This window comes from Sinocyclocheilus anshuiensis, unplaced genomic scaffold (assembly GCF_001515605.1).
Source record: "Sinocyclocheilus anshuiensis isolate Anshui unplaced genomic scaffold, SAMN03320099.WGS_v1.1 scaffold1544, whole genome shotgun sequence".
Lineage (NCBI taxonomy): Eukaryota > Metazoa > Chordata > Actinopteri > Cypriniformes > Cyprinidae > Sinocyclocheilus > Sinocyclocheilus anshuiensis.
Genome location: NW_015555802.1, coordinates 256,194 through 268,987, shown reverse-complemented (window position 1 = coordinate 268,987; position 12,794 = coordinate 256,194). Strand labels below are relative to the sequence as shown.

Below are 12,794 nucleotides of genomic sequence, written 5' to 3'. Positions count from 1 at the left end.
AATGACCTTGTGCGGTCTTCGGTCAATTCTGACCGGAGAATTTTACATTTTGAATTTTTAAAAATCGTAGCTTCACCAGAATGGTATGAAGCTTTGTGACTTTTATGGCACTTGGTATGTGAACACAAAAAAAAATTGAGGGCATGATTCAAAAAAGCTAAGTGGTCGTAAAAAAAATAGTCACACTCATGGTCTTCGGTCAAAAACCATAGGAAATAGGAAATTAATGGAAAATGGGGAAAAAAAATCAAAAATACGGAAACTTTTTATGTGTACAAATCCCCCACTCTAAAACATCTAGAGTGCAAAATCAACACACCAACTCACACACGCGCGGACACACCTATGAGCTGGTGTGACTGTAACACTGCAACTATGTAAAATAAAATCAATAATTCGACTACAATGCAGTAAAAAAGTGGACAGCAAGGAAGGGGTTACACTCTAAAACATCAAGAGTGTAAAACGGATACATCCACTCACACACAATTACTTACACACACTCCCAGACACACACATACAGAATTATACATACTCAAATATCAAAATACATACTCAGAATATACATACAAAATATACATACTCAAAATATAGCCAAAATGAGTCAGAAGACTGAAATAAGTGGTTAAAATCAGATCAGACCCAGAAGGATTAAGCTCTGATAAAGCATTCTTGTTAATTTTTGTTACATTTTTATAGAATTTTAATGTTTTGTGTAACAAAATGTTTTTTGTGTTCAGGTTTGAATGTAGTAATAATAATGCAAAAACCTACACTTCAAATCAACATTTAAAACAACAAAAATATAAACCTTGACAAAAAGTAGACATTGAGAATGCCCTAATATACATTTAAATCCACAAACTAATAAAAGTAAACAATTATGTATAAAAACAACTAGGGAATTCACAAGCCTCTCTATAGATACAGGAATCTAGTGATTACACCATGAAATTACAGTTTTTCTTTTTTTGCTCTCACCAGGAGGTGCTATTCTGCCTTCAAAAATTGTTTTTTAAAGGCCTAGTCTCTATTTTAATCTGAAATACTGCATTAATTGAAAAATAATTAGAAAAAATTAGAAAAAAAAGTGTACTATTTTCAATGGGAAAAAATGATCATAATTATTGCATAAATATTAATTAGTACCATGACATTCTCTCAAAATACAAAATAAAAAATATTATTGAACAAAAATATATTAGACTGATTTTACTGAAGAAAAAAAAAAGTAAAATTTCAGATGTCCGGTCACTTTTGACCGCGAAGACCATGAGTGTGACTCCCAAATGAGGAGCGCACAAGGGTTAAACCAATTATTTGTATTCTATAATATTTTTAATAAGTGGTATATATAAAAACACATTAAGCCGTCATAAATTTTATACAATGAAAAACAATTGAATGTGTAATTAAAAAATAAACAATCATCTTATTACATAGTTATTTGTTTTTCTTATCTCTAAATCTGTCTTGAAACTTTCTGCCTCATCATGATTGAACTCTGAAACAACTTCTGACTCTATCTATTGAAAAAGCAAAAGTGAATAGGGAATAGTGTCATACTGAAGAAATCAACAGTCCTGAGTAGATTACTTACAAAGTGTTGTCCGTTAATGGTTACAGATTACATGATACAAATTGTAGTTAGTAACGTAATCTAGGTTACTCGTTTTAGGCAATGTAATCCGACTAGTGCTGTCAAAATTAGTCCGTTAACGCATGCGATTAATTTTTTTCAGTTTAACGCGTTAAAAATATTTAACACAATTAACGCAGTGGTGGAGCTAGGGTTGGCCACCCCACTCACAACTGCTGCTTCTGTCTCTTTTTTCTTGACAAGAATTGCATTCATTTAGACGCAGAATGTCTTTACGATCACATCAAACGGGAAACTTTTCAGCTCCAACTTCGCCTCAGTGTCAGGCGCTAGTCAAACGAGCGCGGAAAAGGTACAGGTGATGAGGAGCTTCAGTAGAACAACAGTGAACTGTGGTCAGATGAGATGCTGTCAGGCCATATGTCAGTAAAAATTAATTTTCCTGTCCTGTCAGCCGTTATACTGTGATCGTAGCATGTGCTCTTCAATTGCACGCACAAATATAGATAGTAATTAGTACCATAAAATGCTCTCAAAATACAAAATAAAAAATATTATTGAACAAAAATATATTAGACTGATTTTACTGAAGAAAAAAAAAAGTAAAATTTCAGATGTCCGGTCACTTTTGACCGCGAAGACCATGAGTGTGACTCCCAAATGAGGAGCGCACAAGGGTTAAACCAATTATTTGTATTCTATAATATTTTTAATAAGTGGTATATATAAAAACACATTAAGCCGTCATAAATTTTATACAATGAAAAACAATTGAATGTGTAATTAAAAAATAAACAATCATCTTATTACATAGTTATTTGTTTTTCTTATCTCTAAATCTGTCTTGAAACTTTCTGCCTCATCATGATTGAACTCTGAAACAACTTCTGACTCTATCTATTGAAAAAGCAAAAGTGAATAGGGAATAGTGTCATACTGAAGAAATCAACAGTCCTGAGTAGATTACTTACAAAGTGTTGTCCGTTAATGGTTACAGATTACATGATAAAAATTGTAGTTAGTAACGTAATCTAGGTTACTCGTTTTAGGCAATGTAATCCGACTAGTGCTGTCAAAATTAGTCCGTTAACGCATGCGATTAATTTTTTTCAGTTTAACGCGTTAAAAATATTTAACACAATTATTTGTGTAACAATCTGCTTTCTGTGTTCAGGTTTGAATGTAGTAATAATAATGCAAAAACCTACACTTCAAATCAACATTTAAAACAACAAAAATATAAACCTTGACAAAAAGTAGACATTGAGAATGCCCTAATATACATTTAAATCCACAAACTAATAAAAGTAAACAATTATGTATAAAAACAACTAGGGAATTCACAAGCCTCTCTATAGATACAGGAATCTAGTGATTACACCATGAAATTACAGTTTTTCTTTTTTTGCTCTCACCAGGAGGTGCTATTCTGCCTTCAAAAATTGTTTTTTAAAGGCCTAGTCTCTATTTTAATCTGAAATACTGCATTAATTGAAAAATAATTAGAAAAAATTAGAAAAAAAAGTGTACTATTTTCAATGGGAAAAAATGATCATAATTATTGCATAAATATTAATTAGTACCATGACATTCTCTCAAAATACAAAATAAAAAATATTATTGAACAAAAATATATTAGACTGATTTTACTGAAGAAAAAAAAAAGTAAAATTTCAGATGTCCGGTCACTTTTGACCGCGAAGACCATGAGTGTGACTCCCAAATGAGGAGCGCACAAGGGTTAAACCAATTATTTGTATTCTATAATATTTTTAATAAGTGGTATATATAAAAACACATTAAGCCGTCATAAATTTTATACAATGAAAAACAATTGAATGTGTAATTAAAAAATAAACAATCATCTTATTACATAGTTATTTGTTTTTCTTATCTCTAAATCTGTCTTGAAACTTTCTGCCTCATCATGATTGAACTCTGAAACAACTTCTGACTCTATCTATTGAAAAAGCAAAAGTGAATAGGGAATAGTGTCATACTGAAGAAATCAACAGTCCTGAGTAGATTACTTACAAAGTGTTGTCCGTTAATGGTTACAGATTACATGATAAAAATTGTAGTTAGTAACGTAATCTAGGTTACTCGTTTTAGGCAATGTAATCCGACTAGTGCTGTCAAAATTAGTCCGTTAACGCATGCGATTAATTTTTTTCAGTTTAACGCGTTAAAAATATTTAACACAATTAACGCAGTGGTGGAGCTAGGGTTGGCCACCCCACTCACAACTGCTGCTTCTGTCTCTTTTTTCTTGACAAGAATTGCATTCATTTAGACGCAGAATGTCTTTACGATCACATCAAACGGGAAACTTTTCAGCTCCAACTTCGCCTCAGTGTCAGGCGCTAGTCAAACGAGCGCGGAAAAGGTACAGGTGATGAGGAGCTTCAGTAGAACAACAGTGAACTGTGGTCAGATGAGATGCTGTCAGGCCATATGTCAGTAAAAATTAATTTTCCTGTCCTGTCAGCCGTTATACTGTGATCGTAGCATGTGCTCTTCAATTGCACGCACAAATGCGCCAGCGTGCTGTATATTATTTCATATTAAAGTGCAAATGAAACTACGAGCCTGCAATGTCGTAGATATGTCATCAGTTAAGTCATGAAGTTACCAAAAGGCGATTAAAGCTGCCTTTGTGAATCCCGGTTAATCCCCTAATGGCCCATCAGTATTTGTTATATACGAGTCAGATTTAAGAACGTCTCTGAAATGCAGTGGTTCTCAGAACTGTTCTGGAGCAGCCCAGCACTGTCTCCCTCATCTAACACACCCAATTCAACTTGTCAACTCATTAGTAGAGACTTTAAGACCTGAAGTGTGCCAGAAAAGGTAAAGAGTTGTGAAAAAATATGATGTGTGTCAGATCCGTGTCATGTTCAGCAGCGGCAGCTCTTAAAGCAGCCAAAATAACCTAATAACCCAGCTGCTGTGATGTCTGTTAATCAAAGAGCAAAAGAAAAAAGAGGATAACAACAACTTGTGTAGCTTTAAGGATTCATCTATATTTAATTTAGAATTTGGTGTTTGATAACTTTATGCAATTTCTGCATATTTCCTACTTGCTGAAGGGCACAGGAAAATATGACATTTATTATAATGGGTTTATATGAGGATTGTTTTAAGTTCACTTAAATTAGAAGCTGTTATTTTTTAAAGTCTAATAAATGTTCAAATTGATAGCTCTCAATAATACTGTAATGTTGAATGACTATAGTCAATGGGTAAATATTAGGGGGAAAAATAATATTTCCCATAGACATCAGTACTATTGGTATCAGTGATACTCGCCTTCATTCATAAAAAAAGATGCCATTAAACAAATATTGAAATAATACTGTCTTTATGTTGTTTCTACATTAATTTGAAGATTGAATGTGAAATTATTGCAATATAAAAGTATATTTAAAACATTTAATGTTAGGTGGGATCAATCACGATTAATTAGCAGAAACAAAATTGCAATTAATTAGTTAATTTTTTTAATAGATTGACAGCACTAATTCGGACTACTTTTTAGATTAGTTTTAAATTACTTTTTTTACCTAACTTGTTCTAAATTTACCATATAAAAAAGCAAAAAAAAAGAAAAGATATTCCATTCTTTGATAACAACATCATGAAGTGCATTGAACATTACATTACACCAGGGTTTCCCAAACTGGGGGGTTAATGTAAGAACTGCAGTGGGTTTGTGAGTTGATAAAGCGCTGATAATTAATTAATTCAGTATTAATTAAATCCTAAAACTGTAAAATAAAATAAAAATATTTTAAAATAAAACTGATAAAAATAAAACATTTTCACACAGCTGAACATTTAACCAATAATTTGTATTCTATAATATTTTTTTAATGAGTGGTCTATATAAAAACACATTAAGCCATCATAAATTTTATACAATGCAAATAAATAAGTAAATAAATAGAAATTATAGCAGGTGTGTTTAAAAGTCTCTCTATGTCTTCTCACCTGTGAAGTTTCTGTTGTTATTGATAAGTTCCTCTCATGCCCTGCCAACCTGCTTGTTTCTTGTTCAATCTATTGACAATACAGCAAAAAAGTTAGATCAATAATGAAAGAGAACCCTATAAATTAAGACCTATGTCAGAATGTTAATGCATACCACTTAGTAGCTGTTAATATTTTAAAATACTACATATCCTCCATACTATGGATGATATTGTTACAATTATTTCCCTTTTTTATTGAATTATATCATGTAAAAATGGCAGGGTTAAACTTTTATCCTACTACTAACCTAAACTGCTGCATAACATAACATTTAAGTTCCCTTTCGAAAGGGAACTCAACGCTGCATCCTCTAGAGGGCACTAGGGGAACGCCTCCAGCATGACCGGTGTCTGAAGCATGAATGAAAAAACGACAATGAACTTGACTTTGGCAGGCGGAAGCCTATGACGTAAGCAAATGAGCGACTGCGGGTATAAAAGGAGCACCTGTGGAATACGTCATCCTCTTTTTTGCCTTCAGGGATCCTTGTTTCTGGAGTGTGATTGGTAAGAAAACGATGTCTGTTGTGAGACGCTTTAGGAGATGTGCAGATCCGTGTCAGCGCTATCTGACACCAGATGACGCACACAACCTTTGCGTTATGTGTTTGGGCGAAGAGCACGCGCGTTCTGTTCTCGAGGGAACGGAATGCGTTCATTGTGAGCAGTTCTCAGCGAGAAAGCTCCAATCTCGTTTGTCCCTTTTTTCGAGGGAATTGGGACAATCATCTGCCCCCCGCGGCTCGGGTCCTGCCGCTGCTGAGGCAGCGAGGAGACTGAGATCGTGGGGATCGCAGATGGAGCTTGCTGACGAGTTCGAGAGAGGGGTTAATCTTTCGCACTCGTCGGCGGCTGCCGAGGGTGAACTGCTGGAAGAGGATGTGTTGTCACTTACATCCTCTGATCCAGCAGGAAGTGCTCTGTTGCAAAGTGAGCAGGATCTGGCTGATGAGGGTGGAGAGGATGTTTCTGAGCCTTCTCAGTCTACCTGCCCCGCGTATGATGAGCTGTTGGAGGTTATGGATCGCGCCACTGCGAGGTTAGATCTGCAGTGGAGGTGCGAGAAAGGGGAAATTGTTCGTGGCAGACTGGATGAGCGATTTCTTTCTGGACATAACCGCCCAGCTCCCGTGAGCCTCCCATTCCTTCCAGATCTCCATATTGAGATCGAGAAGGCATGGGATAAACCATATTCAGCCCGCATCCATCAATACCAGCATAAGTCTAATTATGCTGACATCGAGGGGATGCGTGAGCGCGGATAGATTTTAGCAAATGGCTGCAATATAACAAAGAGTGAAAAATTTAAGGGGGTCTGAATACTTTCCGTACCCACTGTAAGTACTATGGATGCAACAATACAGTTAGCCCATGATTTGCGATTTAAAAACAAAAAGTATTAGAAGTATTATTTTTCCTATTTTTACCCAAAATAGGATGGATTGGGCATTATAGAGTGCTATAAAAACATGTAATATCAGTTTCATTCATACTGAAAGCAGGAGGGCGCCTTCGCAGAAACATCTCAGGTTACGCATGTAACCATGGTTCCCTGAAAAAAGGGAACTTGCGCTGCGTGGCACTAGGGGCACTAGGGGAACGCCTCCAGCATGACCGGTGTCTGAAGCATGAATGAAAAAACGACAATGTTGGCAGGCGTGGCAGGTGGAAGCCCATGACGTAAGCAAATGAGCGACTGCGAGTATAAAAGGAGCACCTGTGGAATATGTCATCCTCTTTTTTGTCTTCAGGGATCCTTGTTTCTGGAGTGTGATTGGTAAGAAAACGATGTCTGTTGTGAGACGCTTTAGGAGATGTGCAGATCCGTGTCAGCGCTATCTGACACCAGATGACGCACACAACCTTTGCGTTATGTGTTTGGGCGCGCGTGTTGCGTGTTCTGTTCTCGAGGGAACGGAATGCGTTCATTGTGAGCAGTTCTCAGTGAGAAAGCTCGTTTGTCGTTTGTCCCTTTTTTCGAGGGAATTGGGACAATCATCTGACCCCCGCGGCTCGGGTCCTGCCGCTGCTGAGGCAGCGAGGAGACTGAGATCGTGGGGATCGCAGATGGAGCTGGCTGACGAGTTCGAGAGAGGGGTTAATCTTTCGCACTCGTCGGCGGCTGCCGAGGGTGAACTGCTGGAAGAGGATGTGTTGTCACTTACATCCTCTGATCCAGCAGGAAGTGCTCTGTTGCAAGGTGAGCAGGATCTGGCTGATGAGGGTGTAGAGGATGTTTCTGAGCATTCTCAGTCTACCTGCCCCGCGTATGATGAGCTGCTGGAGGTTATGGATTGCGCCACTGCGAGGTTAGATCTGCAGTGGGGGTGCGAGATAGGGGAAATTGTTCGTGGCAGACTCGATGAGCAATTTCTTTCCGGACATAACCGCCCAGCTCCCGTGAGCCTCCCATTCCTTCCAGATCTCCATATTGAGATCGAGAAGGCATGGGATAAACCATATTCAGCCCGCATCCATCAGTACCAGCATAATTCTAATTATGCTAACATCGAGGGGATGCGTGAGCGCGGATATGCGTCGATGCCCCCTATTGAAGAGATGCTTGCGAGCTATCTCTCGGCTGGGGTGACATCGACGTTGAAGGCTCCAGCCCTGCCATCCAAGCCAATGAAGGAGACTTCACGCTTGAATGGTAGGGCAGGTCAGGCTGGTGCTGCTTTGCATACGACGGCAGTATTGCAGGCGTACCAGGCTGATTTGCTGAAAGACCTAGACCAGGGTCAGGGGCTTTCCCCTGAGGCGGTGACCGAGCTGCGCCGCACCACAGATCTGGCGCTCAGGGCCACCAAGCAGACAGCTGCTGCGATCGGCAGGTCTATGGAGGCGATGGTGGCCACTGAGAGACATCTGTGGGTGAACTTGGTGGACATCGGGGAGAAAGAGAAACGCTTTCTTCTCGATACGCCGGTTTCGCCTTCTGAGTTGTTCGGCACATCCGTTGAGACGGTGGTCGGTAAATTCAGGGAGGCGAAGGCGCGCTCGGCGGCTTATAAGTCTTTTATACCGCGCCGGTCTATGTCTGCACCCAAACATGAGGGGGATCCTGGCCCATCCCGGTCTGCGGATCGGAGACAGGGCCAGGCGGTGAGTGTGGCCACTCGTGGTCCTCCTCCTCCTCCGAGTAGATCACAGAGGAGGCGGGAGTTCAGAGACAGGAGAAGGGATCTAAGGGGAAAGATCCAGCGCGGACGCGGCAAACAGCCATCTGGAGCTGGTACTTGAACCTGAAACCCTCCTTCTCCACCCCACCCCCACCACCGTGTGCACTTGAGAGTGGACCCTGATGCTGGACCAATGATGAGGATTCTTTCTGAGGGTCTGGAATCGGGTTTCATTATAAGTGTATCTTTAGTGAGTGAGTATTGCTAGATTTCCTCTCGTTTTAGAGAGTTATTATGCTGAGATCGAGTGTTGTTAGGCTTCCTCTCGTTTAAGAGAGTCATTCTGCTGAAGCCTCCACTTTGCATAGCTCCGTTTAGGCAGTATTAATGTGTAGGCTCTTGAGCCTCACTAACTGCCCCTGGCGTTGAGTGTAGCCAGGTCTCCTCTCATTCTAGAGAGTCGTTATGCTGAGACCTCCACTCTTAGAGTTCCGACTTTGGTAGGTGAGCTAGTCTACGACGCTGGCGAGTTTTGAGCCTGCCTGTAGAGGTTTGTGGCTCGGGTCCTGGCAAAAGCGATTTGGCTAGGGCAGGGATGGTGTTCCTTGAGTCCTTGATTTAAGGAATCCAGTTTTTGGGCACTCATCCCTCAGCATGGCGGCGTGGGTAGACCGTTCCCCTAGCGCCCTCTAGAGGACGCAGCGTTGAGTTCACTTTTGAAAGGGAACATCTCAGGTTACGCATGTAACCATGGTTCCCTGAGAACAGGGAACAAGACGCTGCGTCTCATTGCCATGCTTCGGGCGTCATACCTGTGCCTCCTCAGACAAAAAAGAGGATGACGTATTCCACAGGTGCTCCTTTTATACCCACAGTCACTCATTTGCTTACGTCATAGGCTTCCGCCTGCCAATGTCAAGCTCATTGTCGTTTTTTCATTCATGCTTCAGACACCGGTCACGCTGGAGGCGTTCCCCTAGCGCCCTCTAGAGGATGCAGCGTCTCGTTCCCTGTTCTCAGGGAACCATGGTTACATGCGTAACCTGAGACGTTATAATAGCAACTTGTTATGACTGTCAGTGTATTTATAAAATGAAAATGTTTTCTATTCTATAATATTTATAATAATATATAGCATTAACATAGTAAAAGTAAGCCTGGTCCAGAAATATGTAATCCATGCAAATTCAAATTCAACATTAACAATTCACCATATTATTCTAATGTGACGGACTCACACAACTGTTTGCACGACGCATCTGTAAAAATAAAAGACATTACAAAAGAGTGAAAATATTAGGGGTCCTATACAAAACGCCACAACCACTGAACACTGAACCACTGAACGTTACAACCAGGGCTCGAATTGAGAGGGAATGCGGGGGGATGGCATCCGCCTGGTTGAAAAAAAACGACAAAAAGCATCCCCCCTAACCATCCCCTTTAGATTAATAATAATGTTGTGTATTATGTAAAATTTATTGTGCAAATTAAATGTTAAAATTCTCTGCTTAATATAATTCACGAACTAAATAACGGCAACTGGCCAATCAGAACTCTGTACTGTAACAAGCTGCCACAAGCTGAAGCAAGTTTCCGTCATTTTTCGTGAAAAATTGTTCAAGCGCAACTTTGAAGTTCTTTAAAAAGAAGACAACAGAAGGTATGATTTTTCCTTGATTAGACATTCTCCTGACATAATGTCATTGTGCTGTATGTGTGACTGTGAGGGACTGAGAGACGATAGGAGAGCTGACGAGTGTCAACGACTTTGCAAAAAACAAACAAAAACACCTCTTGAAAGTCCAGAAGCATTCACTCACTGCGCCATGAAGCCCATTAGAATGCCGTTAGAATCATATGGTTAGTATGGCCTTGTAATTCAAGCAATGAAAGAAAAAATACCCATGTATGAGTTTTTATGTTTTTATATTCATTGCACAATCAATGTACTTTTCTGAATATCAGCACATAAATATGCTAATAATTTTATACAACAGTGTAGAGCAACCCGGTGTTTCATTCCTTGAATGAATCTGTTTTTGAACGAATCATGTGAACCAGTGATTCAACAGTCCATTCACTTGTTTCGTTTCTAACTGAATCAGCTGTTTTGAATGAATCGTTTGATTTGAATGATTCAATAAATCATTTATTAAAACAGGGATTTTCTGCCACCTACTGGCGGTTTAATTGTCATCTTTATTCATCCATGACAGTCCTAAACCAGCCAAGGTGCCAGCACAAAAACACATTCAGCAAAATATTGTTTAATTAGCAACATTGACCCAAATTCCTCCATTTCAGGCCCCAGAATAAAAATAAAGCTTAAAAATAATATATTTTTTAATAAGGTTAATTTCTTATTAAATAAAAACCTTTTTAGACAAATTTTGTAATCATTGTGTAAAATTAGCTACGCCAAAAGCCCCCCCACATAATCACACAGATGGGACACCTAGCCCAGTACAGGGACTGGCCAGAGCTCCAATCTTTCTTGCAGGAAAGAGAACAAGACACCGATTGGGCATCTTCGGGGGTCTTCCCGGCGAGAACACCAGTCAGCGAACAGACTGCACTTCAAGGCATAAGCTTGCCTGGTAAAGGGAGCTCTGGCTTGAGTGATAGTGTCTACCACCGCCTCTGGCAAAACACTCAGGTCTGCTGTGTCCCATCCAGGAACCACACATGGAGGTTCCAGAGATCTGGATGCGGGTGCCATATGGTGCCCTGCCCCTGAGAAAGAAGGTCCTTCCTCAGGGGGATCCGCCAGTGAGGGGCTGTCGTGAGGAGTATGAGTTCCTCCCCCAGAATGTGCATAGCGTGCACTTGACTTGAGCCAAGTCTGACTCAAGAGGAGGAGATGCCGGGTGAGTTGCGACATGCGATGTGATCATATACCTCCCCTGACGGTTGATGTACGATACAGCCGCAGTGTTGTCCATAGGGACCAACACGTGTTTGCCCTGCAGCAGCGGCCGTAACCGCCGCAGAGCTAGAAGCAATGCGAGCAACTCCAGGCAGTTGCTGTGCCAAAGCAGTCGAGGCCCCGTCCAGGACCCCGAGGCTGCCTGCCCATTGCATGTAGCACCCCAATCTGTCCTGGAGGCATCTGTCATGACAACAACATGCCGGGACACTTGTTCTAAGGGCACTCCGGCCCGTAGGTCATGTGATGTGTGCCACGGCGCCATGCCCATCTCGGGACTCGGCTGTGTAACCAATGCTGAAGTGGCCTCATATGGAGCAATCCAGGCGGCGTGACTGCTGCGGATGCCATATGCCCCAGGAGCCTCTGAAATTGCTTCAGTGGTACCAATTCAATTCAATTCAAGTTTATTTGTATAGTGTTTTTTACGATACAAATCGTTGCAAAGCAACTTTACAGAAAATTAAGTTTCTACAATATATTTAGTAGTAGCTTATCAGTGGTGACTGTCAGTTTATGTACATATGGCAGAAATGTACGGAAAAATCAATTAAAGACATAATCAAACAGACGATGAACACTATTAACAGCAATTATTATATGATGCAATCAAACTTAACCTCTATAGATCTTCAGAGATTTTTTAGACAAATAAGACTGCGAGAGTTTTTCTCAAATAGTGACAAGTGTGGGGATACATTGGACTTTACTCCTTTTAAACCTAAGAGCAGGTTCACTCCACCTAAACATAGAAATCATTCTGTGGAGACATTTTGTCGTCTGGTTGAGAATGAAGCCAGGTTGTGGTGTGAGAAAGCCACTAAGGTAAAAAAGCTGAATTTTAACCCAGAAGAGAGGAAGGCATTAAAGTCTCTACAGTCAGATTCCACTATAACGATCAAACAGTTAAACATTTTTAGAAAATACAGTGAACAACAATGTTATCAATATCAATATATGTTCAACATCCACGGGTTCCACTTTTCTATACATTACCTAAAATTCATAAAAGTTTGGAAAACCCTGTAGGAAGACCTATAGTTCTGTCAGGACCACTATCGTCAAAGATGATTGACAATTAGCATACAGTTTGGATTGGCGGTATGGTTCCG

The 12,794-nt window shown here is 40.1% G+C and overlaps 1 protein-coding gene across 1 annotated transcript in view; it reads right to left on the bottom strand.

Annotated features, from left to right (window-relative positions):
- Positions 1-12,794, bottom strand: part of LOC107674939 (kinesin heavy chain-like) — a 75,954-nt gene that overhangs the window by 12,197 nt on the left and 50,963 nt on the right. The window contains exon 16 of the mRNA XM_016469101.1: positions 7,125-7,141. Within this exon, the coding sequence (XP_016324587.1) occupies positions 7,125-7,141 (17 nt within the window). The remainder of the gene's footprint in view (positions 1-7,124; positions 7,142-12,794) is intronic.